The 23,074-nt window shown below is 47.2% G+C and overlaps 1 protein-coding gene across 25 annotated transcripts in view; it reads left to right on the forward strand.

Annotated features, from left to right (window-relative positions):
- PTK2 (protein tyrosine kinase 2) overlaps positions 1-22,203 on the forward strand; it is a 253,329-nt gene extending 231,126 nt beyond the window's left edge. For all 25 annotated transcript variants that reach the window (XM_082364623.1, XM_082364635.1, XM_082364613.1 and 22 more), the window contains 6 exons: positions 4,087-4,149; positions 10,576-10,615; positions 10,952-11,058; positions 16,246-16,401; positions 18,082-18,162; positions 20,958-22,203. In XM_082364623.1, coding sequence (XP_082220749.1) covers positions 4,087-4,149; positions 10,576-10,615; positions 10,952-11,058; positions 16,246-16,401; positions 18,082-18,162; positions 20,958-21,170 — 660 coding nt within the window. In that variant the 3' untranslated portion in view covers positions 21,171-22,203. The remainder of the gene's footprint in view (positions 1-4,086; positions 4,150-10,575; positions 10,616-10,951; positions 11,059-16,245; positions 16,402-18,081; positions 18,163-20,957) is intronic.
- The last annotated feature ends 871 nt before the right edge of the window (positions 22,204-23,074 follow it).

The raw sequence follows: 23,074 nt of genomic DNA on the forward strand, positions 1-23,074 counted from the left end.
ACCCTGCGTTTTTACTCCCCTACCTCCACATTTAATGTTTTCAAATATTTTACATCTTTCTGTTTTCTGTATCCCTTAACTACTCATTGTGGATTAGATTATTTTATTACTTTTGTCTTTTAACCTTCTTACTTGCCTTATAAGTGGTTGATTTACTACCTTTACTGTATGTCTACCTTTACCAATGGGGTTTGTTTGTTTGTTTTAATACTTTTATTTTTTAAAGGAACTTTATTACTTTCATTTATTTTTTTGGCTGCATTGGGTCTTCGTTGTTGCGTGGGTTTTCTCTAGTTGAGGCAAGCGGGGGCTACTCTTCCTTGCAGTGCGCAGGCTCACTGTGGTGGCTTCTTTTGTTGTGGAGCATGGGCTCTAGGCACTCAGGCTTCAGTAGTTGTGACACCTGGGCTCAGTAGTTGTGGCTCATGGGCTCTAGAGTGCAGGCTCAGTAGTTGTGCCACATGGGCTTAGTTGCTCCGTGGGGATCTTCCTGGACCAGGGCTCAAACCCATGTCCCCTGCATTGGCAGGCGGATTCTTAACCACTGCACCACCAGGGAATTCCTTTCATAATTTGTATATTTCTAGTTATGGTCTTTTCTTTTTTGATTAGAGAAGTCCCTTTAACATTTCTTGTAAAGCCAGTTTTGTGGTGCTGAACTCTTTTACCTTTTGCTTGTCTGTTAAACTCTTTATCTCTCCTTCAAAGCTGAATGATAGCCTTGCTGGGTAGAGTATTCTTGGTTGTAGGTTTTTTCCTTTCATTATTTTGAATGTATGGTTCCACTTCTTCTGGCCTGCAAAGTTTCTGTTGAAAAGTCAACTGATAGTCTTATGGCAGTTCTCTTGTCCATAACGAGTTGCTTTTCTCTTACTGGTTTTAAGATTCTCTCTTTATCTTTAGTTTTTGCCATTTTAATTATGTGTCTAGTGTGGACCTCTTTGGGCTCATCTTGTTTGGGCTTCTCTGTACTTCGACTTGGATGTCTCTTTCCCTCCCCATGTTAGGGAAGTTTTCAGCTATGATTTTTTTCAAATAAGGTCTCCACCCCTTTCTCTTTTCTCCTTTTGGGACGCCTATAATTTGAATGTTATTTAGTATGCTTGATGTTGTCCCAGAGGTCTCAAACGATCTTCTTTTTTTTTTTTTTTTTCTTTTTTCTGTTTATCTTGGGTGATTTCCACCACTCTGCCTTCCAGTTCACTGATCCGTTCCCCATTCCTCTGTATCCAGTCTACTGTTGATTCCTTCTAGGGTGTTTTTTCAGTTATTGTATTCTTCAGCTCTGTTGGTTTCTTCTTTGTATTTTCCAAGTCTTTGTTAAACCCTCACTGTGTTCACCCATTCTTCTCCCAAGTTTGTTGAGCGTCTTTATGATCATTACCTTGAACTCTTTATTTGGTAGATTGCATATCTCCACTTTGCTTAGTTCTTCTTCTGGGGTTTTATCTTATTCTTTTATTTGAAATTCCTCTGTCTCCTCATTTTGCCTAATTCTCTGTGTTTATCTCTATGTATTAGGAGGGGTCAGTTACATTTTTTCAACCTTGGAGAAGTGGCCTTGTGTAAGAGACATCCCATGGAACCCAGCAGCACCCTCCCCTTTGGTCACCAGAGCTGTATGCTTTTGTCCCATGTGTGGGTTGTATGGGTCCTTCTGCTGTGGCTGGGCCAGCTACCATGGGCAGCTGGTAGGTGAGGCTGGCCCAGCCCTGTTGGCTGCCTGGCCCTGCCTTGTGCAGTGGCTGCCAGCCTGCTGATAGGAGGGGCTGGGTCCTGGGGTGGCTGGTTTGGGTCCCAGAGGGCTAGAGATCTAGAATATTCTGTAAGGGGAAAACAGGAGAATTTAGCTTCACCCAGTAGCAGAAACAGTAATAGAATCTCTCCTTTTTGACAGGCTGTCTTTGGCTAGATTGCTCTTTAGTTCCCAGCGTGACACTTTTATTCAGACAGGCTCTGTCGACTATATGAGGAAAACGCTTAAGTATTTCTATTCATGGAACACAAGTGGACTTTACATAGATAGGCCTCCTTTAAGATTGAAACTCTGTCTTTGGAAAAGTATATCATTGGGGAATTGTTGTGCATAAAGAAAAATAAGTCATTTCATGTATTTTATATGAAAGTAAAAGTAGATAATTCATGTAAATACATGAAACCCAGCACCTTACTCTATAAGCAAACAATATATGAACTGCTTTGGTTTAAGTAAAAACGTAAATAAAATATTTTCTGCATGTAGAAGATACTCACTAAATATTTGTTGCCTGATTGAATCCAGCTCGTGTCGCCTGTAGCAACCGGTTCTGCCTTTCTAAGCTTCACGTTCCTCCTCTGTAAAATCTTTTCTCCTTTGCACTTTTATTAATGCATTCCTTCAGCACATATTTACTAACCATCTCATATGTGCACATTTCTGTGCCAAGCACTTACTTAATCCTTATAATAACTGTGTGGGTGAGGAAATGGGTTAGGAGAGGTGAACCTTGTCCAAGGCAGCTTAGCATCTGTGAGAGGAAACAGAGATGTTCTACTACTTAGGGAAGGGGGAGGGGCAGATTGCAACAGGTGGCATTTTGTTTATTGATTGGCTGCAAGTTTTAAGTGAAGTCCAGCAGTGCTGGGTGGGGCACAGTCCATCACGGACAGAGGCAGGAGCAGCTTGGCAGCTGATACGCTCAATTTTTCAAATGTTTAAACCCTGTGACTCAGTAGTTCAATTCTTAGAAATCTGTCCCCAGGAACTAATCAGGAATTTAGTCAAAGATTTGTATACAAAGATGTTTACCCACAGCCTATTTATACAGTTGAAATTTTGAAAATGGCCCAAATGGTCAACAAACAGCAGGAGAACTGTTTATTCTACTTGACACGTACGTGGCAGGACTCAGTACTTTGCCAATATTAACTCGTTTAATCCTGACAAGGATTGGGGTAGTGCTCGGCAGGTGCTGTTATCGCCCCATCTTAGAGATGAAGAAGCTGAGGCCTGGGTCACACAGCTGGCAAGGGTGGGAGGCTGACCTGAGCCCCGATGGCTACTGCCAGAGCCCAGGCTGTTTCCACCTTTCTCTGTGTATGACAACATTCATGCTCTGGAATATTGTACAGTATTCTAACGTTTTTACCAATTCCCACTATATAATATTATATGAAGGTTATGAAATTATATGACATGGTTTCACTTTTGAAAACACACATTTAAAAGAAGGGAGAGACGAAGCTTGTTTCTCCATCAACACCCCCGACAGGTGCTTGCGGATGGTGTCCTCAGTGCTGGGCCCTCCTCAGGTGTAGAAGGTACGACGAATCTGACGTCAAGACGTTCTTTGTCTAACAAGGAAGTTGTTACTGCCTGATCTCTGCCAAATAGAGGGTCTGTAAGATACAGCGGACTGGCAGAGACTAAGAGATGAGCGGTCAGCCAGTGTGCCTGGCGGGGGCAGGGGGCAGGAGTCGGCGTGGCTGCCTAGGGTCTCCGTGAAATCCATGCCGTCGTGGGGCAGGCTGGGACCGCCTCACAGCACTGCTTTCACGAGGAGAAAACCTACCAAGCTCCACACCTTGACAGCATGTGGCCTACTTTGTTAATCATAATTATGTTAGTGAAGTTCATTTACTCTTACTTATATTAAGTCAAGATTTCTCTGTTTGGTTTCTGTATTCTGGATGCAGTGCCGGGGGAAAACTTGTCACTGGACCATTTGCTGCTTTGGCAAGACAGCCAAGTACATATAAGCCCTAACCTGCCAGGAAGCAGGCATTGGTGCCTCCTCCTGGGGTGGGGATTTTCTCAGTGAAGAAAACTCGCTTTGCTGCTAGGAAGAGAGGTGAAGTGCACATCTTCATGTGTCATGTGGGACTAGGGCACAGGTGCCAGTCCTGTTAGCTATGCACGTGTGTGGAGAAAGGGGCTTTGCTGGGGCAGCTGACCTGGGCTTTGAGAATTTTTGTGAAACTGGGGAACTTTTAACTCTTCTTATTCAGAGGACAATTGTGTTACAAAAGGAAGAAACTTAGTACAGAAATATGTCAGTGGTTTTCAAACCAAGAATGAAACTGTTCGGTTTGCTTTCGTTTCTCTAGAAACCTGACGTGCGGCTCTCTCGAGGCAGCATCGACAGGGAGGATGGAGGTCCTCAGGGCCCGGTAAGCAGCTGCCCACGTTCTCATCAGGATCTGGACCACTTTGTGTCCTGGGATATCCAGGCTTACTAGCATTTGTCGTATGGAACACAATAATTCATTCTATAACTAAAATCAACGTTTTAGCCAAGATTATTAAAACTTACAGTACGCAGCCCGACATGCGTATTCGGCTAGAAAAATTTCTACCCCGTTACTAATACATTCTTTTCAATAGTAAGCTGAACTCTCTGTGTCCTAAAGAAATACGTACACAAATTAACTGTTGCTACAAGTTGTCATCTGCTAAATTTTTATACTCTTGTTTTGTGTTTTCTGAAAGTTTCCAGTCACAGGAAACTTGTTCAAGCAAGATTTTTTTCTTCTGGGTGTTTTAAGGGGAAGTGCCTGAAATTCTCTTTAAACACCTAGCTTATTATTGTTATTCCAAATATATTTAAAGACCTAGCTTATTATCATTATTCCAAATATATTTAAAGCCTGCTAGAAATAGTCCCTGGTCTTCAGGGGAGAGTAGTTAAAATTGTTAGGATTTCCATTAGCAGATACCTGGTTAAAATAAATGCAGATTTCTTTACAACTTAAAGAAATCCCCAGTAAAAAGGGGAAACCTGCACTTGCTGGGTAACGGACTTAGGGAGATAAATCTCCATCCACCCTAATAAGGCCTATGAGTAGAAATAAACCATTTCATTTCTAGACACACATGCGTACACATACATACATACATGAGACTGTGTCGTCATCCAGCTCCAAGATGCATAGTTTTCCCTAGTCTGTGCTATAAAATCCAGCTCCCCCTAAGATCTGGCCCCTAGAAGATGTGTTCATTCGCTAGCATGTGAAGGTTTGGCATTTCCCATAAGATATGCTGGCACAATGGGCTCTACAGACAGAATATTAGGCATTCCTTAGTCCACAAGTGCAAAATCACACTGTTCCCCAGTTAACGTCTCCACATGCAGTGCTCTTTCCTTATACTGGAAAGATGACATGTAGCTGAAAGCATTCCTTCTAAGATCAGGAACAAGACAAGGATGCTGACTCTCGTCACTTTTATTCAACATAGTATTGGAAGTCCTAGCCACAGCAATCAGACAAGAAAAAGAAATAAAAGGAATCCAAATTGGAAAGGAAGAAATAAAACTGTCACTGTTTGCAGATGACGTGATACTTACATAGAAAATTCTAAAAATGCCACCAGAAAACTACTAGAGCTCATCAGTGAATTCGGTAAAGTTACAGGATACAAAATTAATATACAGAAATCTATCACATTTCTGTAGATTAAGAATGAACTATCAGAGAAAATAAGGAAACAATCCCATTTACCATCACATCAAAAAGAATAAGATACCTAGGATTAAACCTACCTAAAGAAGTAAAAGCCCTGGGACTTCCCTGGTGGCGCAGTGGTTAAGAATCCACCTGCCAATGCAGGGGACATGGGTTTGAGCCCTGGTCCGGGAAGATCCCACATGCCGCGGAGCAACTAAGCCCATGCGCTACAACTACTGAGCCTGCGCTCTAGAGCCTGCGAGCCACAACTACTGAGCCCGCGTGCCACAACTACTGAAGCCCGCATGCTTAGAGCTCATGCTCCACAACAAGAGAAGCCACCGCAATGAGAAGCCCGAGCACTGCAACGAAGAGTAGCCCCCGCTCGCCACAACTAGAGAAAGCCTGCACGCAGCAATGAAGACCCAATGCAGCCAAAATTAATTAATTAATTAATTAATTTAAAAAAAAAAAAAAAGCCCTGTTCTCGGAAAACTAGAAGACACTGATGAAAGAAATTGAAGAGGACACGAACGGATGGAAAGATATACTGTGTTCTTGGATTGGAAGAAGTAACATTGTTAAAATGACCATACTACCCAAGGCAATCTACAGATTCAGTGCAATCCCTATCAAAATACTAATAGCATGTTTTATAAAACTAGAACAAATAATTTTAAAATATGTATGAAAACACAAAAGAACTCAAATAGCCACAACAATCTTGAGAAAGAAGAACAGAGCTGAATCACCCGCCCTGACTTCAGACTATACTACAAAGCTATAGTAATCAAAACAGTAAGGTACTGGCACCAAAACAGACATATAGATCAATGGAACAGAATAGAGAGCCCGGCAGTAAACCCACGCACTTATGATCAATTAATGTATGACAGAGGCAAGAATATACAATGGAGAAAAGACAGTCTCTTCAATAAGTGGTGCTGGAACAACTGGAGAGCTACATGTAAAAGAATGAAATTAGAACATTCTCCAACACCATATGCAAAAATAAACTCAAAATGGATTAAAGACTTTAAGATCAGGAACAAAAGGAAACAAAAAAATTTTTTTAATTTTTAAAGATTTTTAAGAGACCTAAATATAAGACCAGAAACCATAAAATTCTTAGAGGAAAACAAAGGCAGAACACTCTTTGACATAAATCATAGCAATATTTTTTTGATCTGTCTCCTAAAGCAAAGGAAATCAAAGCAAATATAAAGAAATGGGACCAATTTAAACTTAAAAGCTTTTGCACAGCAAAGGAAACCATTGACAAAATGAAAAACAACCTACTGAATGGGAGAAAATATTTACAAATGGTATGACTGATATTGGGTTAAGATACAAAATATATAATCAGCTCATACAACTCAATGTCAAAAAAAACAAAGCAACCCAATTAAAAAATGGGCAGAAGACCTGAATAGACATTTTTCCAAAGAGGAAATGCAGATGGCCAACAGACACATGAAAAGATGCTCAACATGGCTAATCATCAGAGAAATGCAAATCAAAAGCCCGGTAAGATACCACCTCACACTGGTCAGAATGGCCATTATCAAAAAGAACGCAAATAACAAATGTTGGTGAGGATGCGGAGAAAGGGGAACCCTTGTACACTGGTGGGAATGTAAATTGGTGCAGCCACTGTGGAAAACAGTATGGAGGTGTCAAAAAACTAAAAATAAAACTACCATATGATTCAGTAATCCCACTCCTGGACATATATCCGAAAAAAACCAGAAACATTAATTTGAAAAGATACATGTACTCCAGTGTTCATGGCAGCATTATTTATAATTGCCAAGATATGGAAGCAACCCAAGTTCATCAACAGATGAATGGATAAAGAAGCTGTGGTGTATATATACAATGGAATACTACTCAGCCAAAAAAATGAAATTTTGCCATTTGCAGCAACATGGATGGACTTGGAGGGTATTATGCTAAGTGAATAAGTCAGACAGACAAATATTGTATAATATCACTTACAAACTAGTGGATATAACAAAAAGACTCAGATATAGAGAACAAACTAGTGGTTAACAGTGGAGAGGGGCAATACAAGGGTAGGAGATTAAGAGGTATAAACTGTTTTGTATAAAATCAGCTACAATGGGAATTCCCTGGCGATGCAGTGGTTAGGACTCAGCACTTTCACTGCCAGGACCCGGGTTTAATCCTTTGTCAGGGAACTAAGATCCCGCAAGTCACACGGTGCGGCCAAAAAAATCAGCTGCAAGGATGTATTGTAGAACACAGCGAATATAGCCAATATTTTATAATAACTACAAATGGAGCATAACCTTTAAAAATTGTGAATCACTGTACTGTACACCTGTAACTTACAGTGTGCATCAAGACTTCTTCAATTAAAAAAATGATAACATATATTGAGCAGTTGGTCCCAAATTGTTAAGAGGAAAGAGTGAGAATAAGCATGAAAGTAAACCCTATTCAAGGGACCAGCTATTTATAACATCACTAACAGGAACATTTTTTAGAAAAGGAAAATCCTGTTTGTTCCAAGATGTGGCATGTAGCAGGTACCCAGAACGTATGTGGAGTGAGTGAATGAATGATGAGACAGAAGGATTATTGAGAAACACTTTGTGAAACAGACAACGCATGACGGGGCCGCTTGTGATCTCATAGTGCTTGCCGCACGCCAGGCCTGGGTGACAGTAGGCGTGCTTAGTCCTGATGGAGCGGGTGCTGCGCCGGGTGCTTCCCTCCTGTCACCTCCTGAGTCCTCAGCACTCCCGTCAGGTCAGGCGCCGTGCCAGCCACACGCCACAAATGAGTCAACTGAGGCTCGTAGGAAACTTGCCCAAGGTCGCTGGTCCTCATGCCGGACGCCGGACGGGGCACTCAGCGTGACCAAGCGCCAGCCTGCTCTGCAGGCCTCTCCCCTCCAGGGTCTGGGTTAAGCTGTGGGGCTCATAACACACGCTGACGGTTGCTGGCTTTTCTGCTTCTATCCTTTACTAAGATAACTATTTGGTTTGGCCCACTTCTCAAAGTGCTCCAACTTAACACTTTTGAAAATGGGCCCCAGTTTCAGGAAGAAACGTTTGGCTGGAAAGCAGTGTAGACTGTCAGTAGGTCTGAGCTAGTTAATAGACTCTAGTCACTGCCTCACGGAAATTGATCCCGTCTGTGTGCATAAAAAGTAAAAATAAAAACTATTTGAGGGCTTCCCTGGTGGTACACTGGTTGAGAATCTGCCTGCCAATGCAGGGGACACGGGTTCGAGCCCTGGTCTGGGAAGATCCCACATGCCGCGGAGCAACTGGGCCTGTGAGACACAGTTACTGAGCCTGCGCGTCTGGAGCCTGTGCTCCGCAAGAGAGGCCACGATAGTGAGAGGCCCGCGCACCGCGATGAAGAGTGGCCCCCGCTGGCCGCAACTGGACAAAGCCCTTGCACAGAAACGAAGACCCAACACAGCTAAAAATAAATAAATTAATAAATTTATTAAAATTAAAAAAATATATATGTCTAAAAAAAAACTATTTGGATTTTCAAAATAATATGCAAGTTGGCAGCATGTTCATTTTGTGACAACCCCCCCATAGGGGGTAAGTGTCAGTAGCCTCCGCGTTCAAACGGGAAAACCAAAGCCTCAAACCGGTGAGTGACTCACTCCTCCAGGGCCAGCACTGCACACGCAGCAGAACCAGAGCCCGGCCCGTCCCACTACCCAGCCCGTCAGCCTCTGCACACAGGGACATACATAACATTTGTTGAACTGATCTAGAAAGTTCTGAGGATAGGATTTTCTAATTATCGCACTTTCTTGTTCCCTTAGTATCAGGAAATTCTTTTAAGTCTTTTTACTGCTGGCCAGTGAGCACAGCACAGCATAGCCACAGTCTGTCTCTTTGCAGGGCTTTGGCCCGCTTCCCACTGTGTCAAGGAGTCCTCCTTCTTCACACCTTCCCGCTCGGAGGGTTTCTCTAGTCTTTCAAATCGGGAGTGTTCAGCGGCCTGGTGGAAGCAGCCGTGATGCTGGGCAAGGAGCAGTTGTGACTGTGTGCTGTCTCATGGTCCTTTATTTTAAAGAAGTGGATGTCTGCTCAGTAAAAGTAAAGCACCTTGAAGTATATGTATTTCAGCCAGTTTATTGTTTCAAAATAAGCAAGGAAAGTCCCTCTTTTCAAAAGGATATAGTTTGAAGATACTTCTTTTCATTCAGTCAGCCTAGGATAAGTGGCTGTAATCGTAGCAGCAGGCCTGACACCCTAGACTAGGGCTGGTCCTATGTGGACCTGCCTTTTTTCCTGTGCCTGGGGTGGTTTGGCTTCCTGGCTGGGCCTGTACTGTGGCTTGTCCAGAACGGATGGAGGTGTCACACCATGTTCTTCAGGTGACAGTGACAACATAGACATCCCAGTGCTAGGAAACCTCTTCTCATCGTCATTGTGCCTGATGGCACTCCTTCTTGTAATCAGAGAAGGAGGGGGTGGGGGAGAGTTTCCGGACACAGGACAGATTTCACACCCATGAAGTTGAACTGGAGACCTCCATGGGCATAATTTCTTTAAAGAAAATTTGAAATTGGTGTGACCACCCCTGACCGTGTTCCCATCGTGATTGCTTCTATCGCAGCCCTTATCCCATACCCCATTGGCATTATTTGCTTATTAGCCTAATCCCCTGTCCCCACCTGAGGCCTTGAAGGCAGGCCCCTCCCCCGTCTTGTTGGTCTTTTTTTAAATTTTATTTATTTATTTATTTATTTATTTATTTATTTATTTATGGCTGTGTTGGGTCTTCGTTTCTGTGCGAGGGCTTTCTCTAGTTACCCCAAGTGGGGGCCACTCTTCATCACGGTGCGTGGGCCTCTCATTATCGTGGCCTCTCTTGCTGCGGAGCACAGGCTCCAGACACGCAGGCTCAGTAATTGTGGCTCATGGGCCTAGTTGCTCTGCAGCATGTGGGATCTTCCCAGACCAGGGCTCGAACCCATGTCCCCTGCATTGGCAGGCAGATTCTCAGCCACTGCGCCACCAGGGAAGCCCTGCTCTTTGACCCCAGCGTTTAGCCCAGGGGTCAAGGGGGTGGGTGGAGAGGGTGGGCAGGGGAGGCCGTTATCCTGTTGTGCGCCCTGCTGCACTGACCCGGCTTTTTCTTTTCCCACAGACTGGAAACCAGCACATATATCAGCCTGTGGGCAAACTAGGTAAATGAAGAAATGAATGGAGTGTCACAAGATTTGTATAATTTGGAGGGAGGGGGGTTTTGATGTATAGTTTCTTAGCTTTGAAAAACCTCATGTTGTGTTAACACTCTTCCCCCTACAGACCATAGCAAGTATGATGTTTACCAAATTCAGCCCACGACTAGAATGTTGGATAACAGACTTTACTGCTCTAATGCATCAGAAACACCTCTGTAGGGTGCCCTCTCCGAGATTAGCTTCTGTTGTAATAACACGAATCCGTGTTTGTTTGTTTGGGGGTTGTTTCCATTCTCTTCATTAATGTACGTTACGTAATGGGACTCATTCCTTTACCAGATCCTGCAGCTCCACCAAAGAAACCACCGCGTCCTGGAGCCCCCGGGCACCTGAGCAGCCTCGCCAGCCTCGGCAGCCCCGGGGACAATTACAATGAGGGTGTCAAGGTGAGCGCCAGAGCCTGTGCGCAGCCCAGGACCCCACGGAGCCTTTCGCTCTGGGCGATGACCCTGCGATGTGCAGTGGGGTCAGGGGTCGGTGGGGTTGGGAGGGCTCCTTGGTCGGCTCCAGACTCCTCTGAGTCAGGACAAACTTTACTGGAAAACTCTCTTTTCTGTTTTTCTCTCATGTGATAGATTCTAGGGCCTCAGTCAGATCTTAACATTCTGAAGACATTTTCCTCTTATCAGACAGAATGTTTCTTTGAGATAAAAGTGCTGGGGTGGCTTCTGGTTTTACAAATGAATCAAACCAGGACGCCTGGGGAAAGCAAGGCCCTCTGTAGGCTCAGTGTCTCCAAGTGTGTCAGTGTGGCCTAGTGGGCGACTTCCATCCTTTGCCGTCTGGGGCCAGCGTGTGTAAAGCAGCGTGTGCTGGGGACCACAGCCGCCTCCTCTGTGTGCCCATTTAAGGAGAGGGGTACACTCCACTTTCCATTAGGTCAGTTATCTCTCAAAATATGTCCTACTTCTCAATTCTGATACATTTTGTCTTCACATTTTATTTATTTATTTATTTATTTTATTAATTAATTTATTTATCTTTGGCTGCATTGGGTGTTCGATGCTGCGTGCGGGCTTTCTCTAGTTGCGGCGAGCAGGGGCTACTCTTCATTGCGGTGCGCAGGCTTCTCATTGCGGTGGCTTCTCTTGTTACGGAGCACGGACTCTAGGCGCACGGGCTTCAGTAGTTGTAGCATGCGGGCTCAGTAGTTGTGGCTCACGGGCTCTAGATTGCAGGCTCAGTAGTTGCGTCGCACAGGCTTAGTTGCTCCGTGGCACGTGGGATCTTCCCAGACCAGGGATGGAACCCATGTCCCCTGCATTGGCAGGCAGATTCTTAACCACTGCGCCACCAGGGAAGTCCCTGTCTTCACATTTTAATATCTCTAAAATCAAGACGGTAATTTAACTGGCATTTTTTTCCTTCTTCGTGGTGCGTAGAAAAAGGCACATCTTAGAATTCAGTAGCTATGGGATCAGTTAAGATAAGCTTTGTTTCACTAATAACCACCATTCATTGAGTGTCACCTGCTGTGGCAGACCCTGCCCCGTGTATTTTAAAATTCTCACATCAGCCTCACGGAATTGGTGGTCTTACTATTGTTCCCACCTGTGGCATGAGGCGGCTACAGTTCCCAGAAGTTACAGGGCGTGTTCAAGGTTACGGCCTCCCCATAGCTGGACCAGCACCTAGTGGCAGACCTGGCTTTCCACACACACACATGTGCTGCCGCTCCAGGTTTACCCCCAGAGCCAAGCGGCTGATTCCTGGATAGAAGCAGGTGTAGTGCCATCTTAGCGAGTCAGAGAGGTTGTCCCCAGGCAGAGAAAATGTCATCTCCAGTTGCGAGCCAGCCTACAGCTGGAGGGCGGTGACCAGTAGTGAAGCAGCTGGCACTGTCTGGAACCAGCCTGCTCCCTGCGGAGCCTAACGCAGGAACCACGGTGCCAGAGGCGCCCCTGTACCAAGGGTCGGGCAGTCAGCTCCTGGAAATCAGGGTGCTGGTCCTGGGGGCTGCCTGGGGCTTGGCTCCCCCAGCTTCTGGGCCTCCAGGCCCAAGAAGCCTCCCTGCAGCTCCACTAGCACCACAGAGGAGCAAAGGAGGATACACCCTTTCCCAGTGTGGTTTCTTGACATAAATTTTAAAAGGAAAGAGAGAAATTGGGTTAATGAACTTTTTTCATTTTTCATAAGCAAAAGAAGAAACTTTCAAAAGGGCGTGTATTGCAATGAAAAGCCAACTTTAAAAGTGGATCAGATACCAGCTTAGAATTCTGACCTATATTCATTTTTTACATTTGAATAAATATAATTGGGAAATACCCTTATTATAGGTTATTGAGCAAGTAGAAATCTTTATGGAAAGGAATCTTTTAAGTGTGCTTACTTAAAGTACACTCAGGAGGGGACTTCCCTGGCAGTCCAGTGGTTAAGAATCCGCCTTCCAATGCAGGGGACACGGGTTCGATCCCTGGTGGGGGAACTAAGATCCCACATGCTGCGGGGCAACTAAGCCTGCGCTCTAGAGCCCGCGTGCCACAACTGCTGAGCCCATGCACCACAACTAGAGAGAAGCCCGTGCGCTGCAACAAAGAGCCTGTGCGCCGCAATTAAGACCCCACGCCGCCAAATAAATAAATAAATATTTTTTAAAAATACACTCAGGGGACTTCCCAGGTGGCACAGTGGTTAAGAATCCGCCTGCCAATGCAGGGGACACGGGTTCGATCTGGTCCGGGAAGATCCCACATGCTGTGGAGCAACTAAGCCCGTGTGCCATAACTACTGAGCCTGCGATCTAGAGCCCGCGAGCCACAGCTACTGAGCCTGCATGCTGTAACTACTGAAGCCCGCGCACCTAGAGCCCATACTCCGCAACAGGAGAAGCCACGACAATGAGAAGCCCGCACACTGCAATGAAAAGTAGCCCCCGCTTGCTGCAACTAGAGAAAAGCCTGCGCAGAGCAACGAAGACCCAACGTGGCCAAAAAAAAAAAAAAAAAAATACACTCAGTAAACATTTTTTAATAATTAGTAAGTGTGAAGTATATGTCTCTACTTCTTCATGACATGTCTGTTTGGTAGAGGTTATCAAATCCAGCCTGAAAGAACAGTACTCTTTTAATACAGAAATGCTTACCTTTACCTGGGTGTAACTGAAGTAGTTCATCCAACTCCTAGCCAGAAATCAGTCTCAGTTTCTCCTTGGTGGCTTTACATTTCGGCTCTGAATTATCGGAGTCTTTGAGGACCCCCCCCCCCCACCTCAAGTGGTTGGGATTGGCTGCATCCCTGCAGGCAGTGGTGTGTCCTAACTGCCTGCCAAGGGGCCTCCAAGTGGTCAAGCTCCAGAAAGTAGGAAACCAGTGACAGCTGTCTCTGCACAACTGTCTCTAAATCCTCAGAGAGATGTAAAAGCTGGTGCCTTTGGGAGGGTCCCTGTGAATGGCCCCCGGAAGCTTTGTGTCAGCGCTTCTGTGACAGTTGGGCAAAGGGTGAACACAAAAGAGCAGAAGCTTTGAACGGGTTAGAACAAACCACCCTCACCTCCTGGAGTCCAGAACTGTAGTTCTTCTTGATGGAGCCCCAGCCGCCTCCTGAGGAAACGCAGCCTTTTACTTTGATCCCCTTTGAGCTGGCCCTCCTGCCCCATTCAGCATCTCAGTGCAGAAGATAAAACGCTGACAGGGCTTCTCTTGGAAGTGATGCTGCTATGAATAACCTCCCTTTTTCTAGTGCACAGAAAACAGACAGTGTGGAGGGTTGGACCTCAGAATTTAGGGCTCTGCTAAACTTCTATACCAAAGGGTATACTTTTTTCAGACAATTCTAAGGAAAGGTCAAGAAATCCATATTTCTCTCAATTAACGTTGCCTATTATGTTACAGTAGAATAGGCTTGGTTTAAACTGTAGAGAAAAAAAAACATTAAAATTTCTAAGTTTAAAGTAAAGGAACCCAACCATAAGAACTGGTTCAAATGAAGGGTTTTATGTTTTAGTTTTTAAAATAAGCTCCTGATATCTTTAAACACAGCCCCAAGCCAGGCATCTGTATTACAGCAGGCTGGCTAGGTCGAAGGCCATTTCCAGGGATGTTGGATGTTGGGACCAGGCCCAGGGAGTGAGGGTGTGCAGTTTCTCCAGAATCACTCAGATGTCCAATGGGCAGCTTTCCGTGAATACAAGCATAGATACGCTTTCTTTCTTTTTAAAGACCCTTAATTCTTTGGATTCTTGCACGGCTGCCAGATTGTCATTCTCGGGCTTTGCATGTTGTTTTCCTCATTTATTTGTGAAAACAAGCATGGTGCATGGCAGACCCCTACTGAGTGTGCGGGTGCCCTGAACAGACGGCGCAGCGGCTACACGTTGATGGCCCGCGAACTGAGCCGACAGGCAGAAAGTCGCTCCTCTTGTTCTGCTCGTGTGTTTTTACGGGGGTTTTGTCTGCTGCCTTTATTAATATTGTTTTTCTTTTTTCCCTTTCTCTGATAAATTTCTTTAACTTGTCCTCACCTTCCGTTCGACAATAGCCGTGGAGGGTAAGCACATGGTATCTGTGTGTCTGTCCAGCTCTCTATCGCACCCCACTCTGCATGCGACTCTGGACCAGGAATCGGGAAGCCTGGGGAGGGTGCTTTTGCTTGGTTTGTCACCAAAAGCAGCATTTGTATTTGCCCAAGAGTGAGACGTGAACCTCTCCGCAGGGAGGGAACGTTCTCGTCCCTTTGTGTCTCAGGGCTCAGGGGTGGGCACCCAGAGTTGAGCACTGGCAGCAGATTGATGAATGAACAACTGTTGGGCGCTGTCATTTAGTCTTGTCCAAGTAGCCATGTGCAGTCCTTTTTGTGCCTAGGGTGGCCAATTCGACTTTTTCAGTACGCTGAAGGTTCCCTAGAGGCCCTTGTGCAGCCTTCAGGGCTCAGGTTGTCTTGGATAACATTTGTTGAAGTCTCTCTGTGCCCGGGCCCTGGGACAGGCAGTTTTACATATGTTCACCCCCATCACAGCTGCGGGTGAGGGGGCAGTGCCCGCCCCCCACCAACAGAGCAGCACCTGCACAGCTCCCATGTCAGCAGCGTTCTGGAAGCAGATGGTGTCCGTTTAAAGAAGACTTGCATTTGCCCACTTTTTATAACCATAAAAGGAATACACGTTTCCATTTAGGTGGTTTGAAGGCAATTAAGCTGAGCCATACAGGTTTTACTGCAAAATTCAAACTAAGTGGAAATTCTTATAGTCTCAATGTAGAACACTTGACCCCTTAGCCAACTGTCTCTAAATCCTCAGAGAGATGTAAAATATCTGGGTTCTTTCTCTTTTGGTGAATGATTTTGGGGGGACAGTGAATCACTTCTCTGAATGAATCCGGGGGCTTTTAGTATAATGTGTGTGATTCCATCTCATTTCCTTTAACTGAGCTCAAAGTTAGAAAAAAAGGTGCCTTATTTATTTGTCACTTGGATGAATTGCTTTGCTGTCATCCCCAAGCTGAACTGTGTCCCCTAAGACAAGAAGATCAGTTATGTGATCTGCTTTGATCTCTTTTAAAGACCCTTTCTAACCTAGTTGCAGTGATATGACGCCATCTGCTGGAGGATAGAAAGATAACCGGCTTCTGTGTTGGCAGCTTCAGCCCCAGGAAATCAGCCCCCCTCCCACCGCCAACCTGGACCGCTCCAATGACAGGGTGTACGAGAACGTGACGGGCCTGGTGAGAGCGGTCATCGAGATGTCCAGCAGGATCCAGCCAGCCCCGCCAGAGGAGTATGTCCCTATGGTGAAGGTGAGCTCAGCCCCGTCACGTGGAGCAGGAGGTGTTCCCTGTGCCCTTCGGGCCCAGCCTGACTCTTCAGAAGGTCTGCATCACGTGGTGATCACGGCCATTCCCGACCTTGACCCCGGAATGTCCTGAGCAACAGAGTCTGTCAATAACTGCTGCTAATACATGTGATCTTGAGTGAGGAAAGATGCAGAATACTCACAGTCTGATGCCATTATGACTTAGGGGAGGTAATTACAGTGTTAAAGTGCCAAGACAGATGACACTTGGAGACCCTGCTTTCAGTTCTTTTGGGCATTTACTCAGAAGTGGAATTGCTGGATCGTATGGTAGTTCTAGTCCTAATTTTTTGAGGATACACCATACTGTTTTCCACGATGGCTGCACCAATTTACATTCCCATCAGCAGTGCACAAGGGTTCTAGTTTCTCTCCATCTTCACTAACACTTTTTATTTTCTGTTTTTTTGTGTTTTTTTTTTGATAGTAGCCATCCTAATGTGTGTGAGGTGGTACCTCACTGTGCTTTTGATTTGCATTTCCCTGATGATTAGTGAGGTTGAACATCTCTTCGTGTGCTTTTTTGTGTTGGCCATTTGTGTGTCATCTTTGGAGAAATGTCTGTTCAAGTCGTTTGCCCACTTTTTAATAGGCTTGTTTGGCTTTTTGTCATTGAGTTGCAGGACTGAACACCGTTTTTAGTGTACCAAGTAGCAATCTCTGGCACAGCTTCTTTTAAACCATCAGTGTGGAGTAGCTGCTTGGAAGCCGTGGTGTTTTGTGGGCAGCACAGTGAATCCATTCTGGTTTCGTTTTTAGGCTATACTCCCGTACACTTATAACCAAAGTTCTTAAGGGTGAACTTGCATGAACCACAGACGGGTTTTTAAAAAATACTAATAAACTCAACAATATACAAAAGCAATCAAAATTTTGTACATAATAAGACTTTTTATGGTGATTTTATAGAAGCTGCTTTTTTAACCGTATTACTGTGGCAAAATGACACTCTTTTTGTTGATCCAGTGTCAATAACTAGCATGTCCATACTGGTCTTGTTCATACTGCATGTATAACTTAGCACCTGAGTCATTACATAGTTGACCCTCATAAGAATGACAGCGACAAACATTTTAACTCTAACGTCATATCGTTTTTAATCACAATTGGTCCCTTTAAGCTCCGAGTGGCAGGGAGAGGGCTCTTGTGCTCCGTGTACATAGTGGACGAAGCCCTGGGGTCAGAATGGCCTCCATAGCAGACTGCCACCTGTCATTCCCACGTGTGGCAGCAGTTACATCCTTTTTGGTGGCCCACGAGGCTTTGGCAAGCACTGGGGAGAGAAGAGAGTCATGGAGCGCACATGGCCCCAGCACCGCCTTCCCTGGGCACCCTCGCGGCTTTTCTTACATGAGCCTCCATTCCCCGGTTCCCCAGACAGTAGAGCAGTGAGTATTCAGAGATCTGAATCTGGGGGAAATTGCCTCATAACTTAATGAGATCAGGCTCAGCACTGTGGAAAAGAAACACAGAAATTTTCCTTAAAAAAAAAAAAAAGAAAGAAATTTTCCCTAAAGTGGTGAAACGGAAATGAAAAATCATGTAACTGGAAGGAAACACTGTCATTGCTGGCGTGAAACTCCTTGACGTGCGTCCTAACGCTGGGTGTGGTCCTGTCTGTTAGGAAGTCGGCTTGGCCCTGAGGACGCTGTTGGCCACCGTGGATGAGACCATTCCCGTCCTGCCCGCCAGCACCCACCGAGAGGTAGGGCCTCATCCAGAGGGCAGTGTGGCGGGGCGAGCACAGCGTGCGCTCTGCAGGCGTGACCTCCTGGCCGGGCCCCGGGGCGGGACTCCGGCGCCTGGCCGTCCACCTTCGGGGCCGTGTGGAGCCTCCGCACCGCGTGTGGGGTCCCGGCCTGAAGGACGGGGCGTCCGTGAGGACAGGTGGGGAGCGCAGGATTGGGGCTGCTGCCGCCCTGGAACCCTCCAGAGAGAGGACGGAGGCTGTGGAAACGGACCGCGAGAGGCATCCTGCCCTCCTTCCTCGAATTCCTCTAGAAAAACTCGAGTTTGCAAGTGACCTTGGTTTTCCACTTAAAGCAGCGATATAAACATTCCTCGTAACTAGTAAATAGGCTTAGCGTTGGGGTCTGCACCCAGCCCTGCTCACTTCCCGCGCCTCGCCCTTCCAGCTCCAGCGTCCACTTTTCTGCTTTCTCTCTCGGGGTGTGTGATCTGTCCTTCCCCCAGCAGGCACTCTGCTTGTTTCTGTTTTCTTAGTTTTTACTGTGAAATGATTTCAAACTTGCGGAAAAGCTCTGAGAGCAGCACCGAGAGCTTGCGAGCACCCTCGCCCGGATCACGCCGCCTTCACCGTCTGCGGCCTCTCTCTGCACGCGCAGGCTTTACTTCTCCAGAGCCACCTGTGGCCGCTTGTGCGCATCTCGCCCTCTTACCTTTAGTGTTTGCGTTTGTGTTTTCGAATAACGGGCCGTTCTCTTACCCTGCACGGTCACCACGTCCTGGAATTTAACACTGGCCAGTGTGCTCATCTGTCAGCAGGTGGTGGTCTGGGTTCACCAGTCACCCCAGTAATGCTTCTCCCTCTGGCTGGAGACGGCCTGGGGCTCACGTGGCCCCTGACACCGCCCAGCGTGTCTGTGCGCCTCTCTCCTGGGGCAGCCCCTCAGCCCCGCACTGTCTTCTGCAACAGAGTGTAGGCCCCCGTGTTCCAGAGCCTCCCTGACGTGGAGCTGAGGGAAGTTCTCTAAAGGCTGATGCTTCCTCCCGGTCAGGCTGAGGTTTTACATCTGCGGTGAGGCTGCGTCCTCCTCGGAGGTCGTGTCCGAGGGCAGCACGCCCAGCAGGGTGTCTGGACACGCGGGGCCATCGGGCGCAGCTCCTGCAGCTGGTCCTGTAAGTGGCGTCAGTTCACCTGCATGACACCACTTAAATCATTTTGGAAAATGCCTCTGACTGGTGTCACCGTGTAGCTTAATATTTCTCTCCAGTTTGGAGATTAGCTAGTTTATCTGCTTTATTAGAAATTTAATTGGTTTTCCACAATGAGCAAGGATTTTGCCCCCAAATGAAGACGCTCCAGGTGCCAGAGGCAAGCAAGTGGTATCCTAATGGATGGATATTTTGGCAGGACCATTTCTAACTTGCTACGTGAGCTGATAACGGCTGCAGTGACCTCTGTGTACCTGGTTCTTCCACACGCCGTGTGCTTCTTCCTGCTCCCCTCCCGCCCTCTGGACCCAGCTGTCCCTGACCTCTCTACTGCACCCGCCCAGGGGTCACCGGAGGCCATCCCCCCACCGCCCTGGCCCCTTGGCGAGACCCCTGGAGTTTCAGAGCCTTGCCCGCCCCACCCCCAGCCTTTCTTTGCTGCCCCGATGGTGGCCGCCCCCAAGGTGCTCCCCGGACTTGTTTTAGAGATGCCTTTTGTCCTTGGCAGGGCTCCCCACGCCCACAGATCCAGATGTTTGAGGCCCTCACCCTCTGTGCTGTGAGTGGGCCCACTCCCTGTGCCCCGGGCGCTAGCTGTCCGCGGGACGTCTGTCCCTGTAGCACATTCTGCTTGCAGGGTCAGTGGGACCAGCATGCACTCACCACCCTGCCCAGCACGAACCACACGCGCGCGCGCGCACACACGTACGCACATGCGGACAGCCTGTGTCACCCACGAGTCTCAGGTCAGGCCTTGCTTCTCCATCCTCACGGCCACGTCCCCTCTTCCCTGAGGTATCACAGCAGCCTCTCAGCTGCTTACTCCACCTCTGGGCTCTCCCTGCCCTTCCGTTTACTTGCCGCACTGCCACCAGAGCCCCGTCTCGATTATGTTATTCCCCTTCCTAAAATTCCTTAGGCCTCCCCGTTGCTAAGTTCAGCAGGACCAAGGTGAACGTGGGGGGCTTACGAGGCCCTTCACGGAGGAAGCCAGCCGGCTCACGCAGTCTCGGCCACGTGCAGGCGAGTTCTCCTCTGTGGAGTCTCCGCCCCTCTCAGAAGGAGTGAACTGCTCCTCCCCGGGCCCATTTCTATGGCGTGATTTTCCCGCGTGTGATGGGCAGCTCTGTGCGTGCTTCCCCCACACTGGGCTGTGAGCACAGGCACACTGGGTCACTCTTGAGTCCACGACTCCAAGGGAGTAAGTGCTCGCTGATTGTTGAAAGAGCACGTGGCTAGATCGCCGCTGGTTAAGTACACAGGTCAGAGGGATCGCGAGACACCCCAAGCAAAGCTTTCCAGCCCTGTGGCTCCTTCCACCGCCCCTGCCCCCGCTTCCCACCTCTGATCCGCTTGGAAGGGTCTAGAGCTTACATCAGAGTGGAGCAAGTGTCTGGTGACATCCTTGAACCATCTCCTGCATAGCAAAGGAAGGTCTTGGAGCAGGTGCAGTAGAAAGCGTGCGGGCCTGGAGGTGAAGACCAGGTTCTGTCTTGTTTAGGGGAAGGAAGAAAGTTTCTTCTCCTGGAGGCATCTAAGAAAAGCACCTAAGAATGCCCTGAGTGTTGGCTGCAGGAGGCTCTCCTGACCCTCTTGTTCTTGCAGATTGAGATGGCCCAGAAGCTGCTGAACTCCGACCTGGGGGAGCTCATCAACAAGATGAAGCTGGCCCAGCAGTACGTCATGACCAGCCTGCAGCAGGAGTACAAGAAGCAGATGCTGACGGCCGCGCACGCCCTGGCCGTGGACGCCAAGAACCTGCTCGATGTCATCGACCAGGCCAGACTGAAGGCCCTGGGGCAGACGAGACCGCACTGAGTGCCGGGGCCTGCTCCCCGCTCCGCCGCCACCAGCAGCGAGGCTCTGCCCGGCCGTGGGCGCCAGCACTCACAGCGCCAACACTCTGGCTGAGGCTGGTTGAAAATCTCATATAAGTTTAACCGCATTTTGATGTGGGTTGTTTTGGTTTTGGTTCTTTAATCATGGTGTTCAGAAAAGTCCGGGATCCAAAATGTGGCATTTTTCTGAGAATAAAAATTGTACATGAGAAGCTTTTAAAGAATCATGAAGAACAGATTTTGTTCACATCAGGATGTACTTTCGTGGAAGCGGCCGAGGCAGTGACGCACTGGTTCCTGAACTGGCCGGACTGGTCCCTGGAAGAAGACAGGAGGAAGCGGAGGATTCCAGGAAACCCAAGGGGCTGAGAATCCCTTTGCCAACCGCAGACTTACTCTCCAGGCTGGAATTTTTGTCGTTAGAACACTGTTCAGTTGCAATATGCTAATACCACTTTACAAAGAAAGAATATAAAAGCTATATTTTGAAGACTTGAGTAATTTCAGAAAAAAACTACAACCCTCTTGTCTTTCCTGCCTTTTACTTTCATGTGAGTATGTGAAGCATTTGGTTGGAAACTAGCTGTAGAACACACTAAAAACTTTTGTCTTTTTTCACCAGAATAATGTGCCAGTTTTTTGTAGCGCTGTTATTTCTCTTGGAAGCAGAAATGCTTTGTACCAGAGCACCTCCAAACTGCATTGAGAAGAAGTTCTGGAACCATCCCTGTTTTCCATTTTTATATAATTTATAAAGAAAGATTAAAGCCATGTTGACTATTTTACAGCCACTGGAGTTAACTAACCCTTCATTGTGTCTGTCTTCCCAGGAAAGAATTGGGCAAAACAGAGATTTGGTTTCCTTTTGATGTCCAGTTTTACCATCCATTCTGTTAAATAATTTTGAAAAATATGCCCTCTCTTTAGTTTGTTGGGGGATATAAATTATTCTCAGGAAGAATATAATGAACTGTACAGTTACTTTGACCTATTAAAAAGGTGTTACCAGTAAAGTGCTTGGTGTAATATCCTTTCTTTTGGTTTTGTTCCTTCAGATCATTTGAAATTTCTCAGGTGACTTGTCAGATAAACTAACATACAGGAAAACTCTCGATAATGATTAGTTTCTTTTATTCTTTGTCTTGTCGACAAGTCAAGAACATTCCTCATAAGTTAACCTTCTTGTTCCATCTTCACGGTTAAATGCAGAAACCGAGCTAGGGTGATGTCGTCCCTGAAGGACTTCCCTCCGCAGGCGTGGTGTCACCGCCACCTGTCCAGCCTCGGGGAACCTGTTCTCTTAAGGGAACCATCAGCGTGACAGACCCCAGACCCAGCCTCATCTCGCTGAGCCTCTGGCACGCAGGACTGGGGTCTGCAGCGCTGGGGACCTGGAGGGAGAAGAGCCGGGGCCCAGCCCCCAGTGGAGGGACACGAGCGTGTCCTGCAGGAAGACGCGCGTCCCCGTGTGCAGCAGAGTCAATCCCCTCTGGGCTGCCTGGCGTCCTCTTCGTCTGAAGAGAAGGTCGGGGATGTCGCCCCTCTGAGCTTCTCTCGGGCTCTCCAGTCTCCGCTTCCTCGTCTTTAGGATGGTGATCGTGAGGTTAAATAAAACGAGCGGTGTGAACGATGAAGCGCTCCACGTGCTCCCGCGGCCGCAGCGCGTGTTCTCTGCCCCGTACCGAGAACTGCAGGTAAGTCTGGAAACGTCCTGTAAGTCAGAGGGAAAGGCATTTTGGTTGTGAGGACGGGTGGAGACAGATAGCGGATGGTGTTGGCTGGCCGGCTCGGTGGCCCCGGGGCCGTCAGAAGGGCCACCCCATGACTCCGCCACATGGTGCTGCAGATGACAGCTACCCAGTGAGGCATTTGACCCTGTCCACG

The sequence above is a fragment of the Balaenoptera borealis genome (assembly GCF_965194805.1).
Source record: "Balaenoptera borealis genome assembly, chromosome: 17".
Taxonomy (NCBI): Eukaryota; Metazoa; Chordata; class Mammalia; order Artiodactyla; family Balaenopteridae; genus Balaenoptera; species Balaenoptera borealis.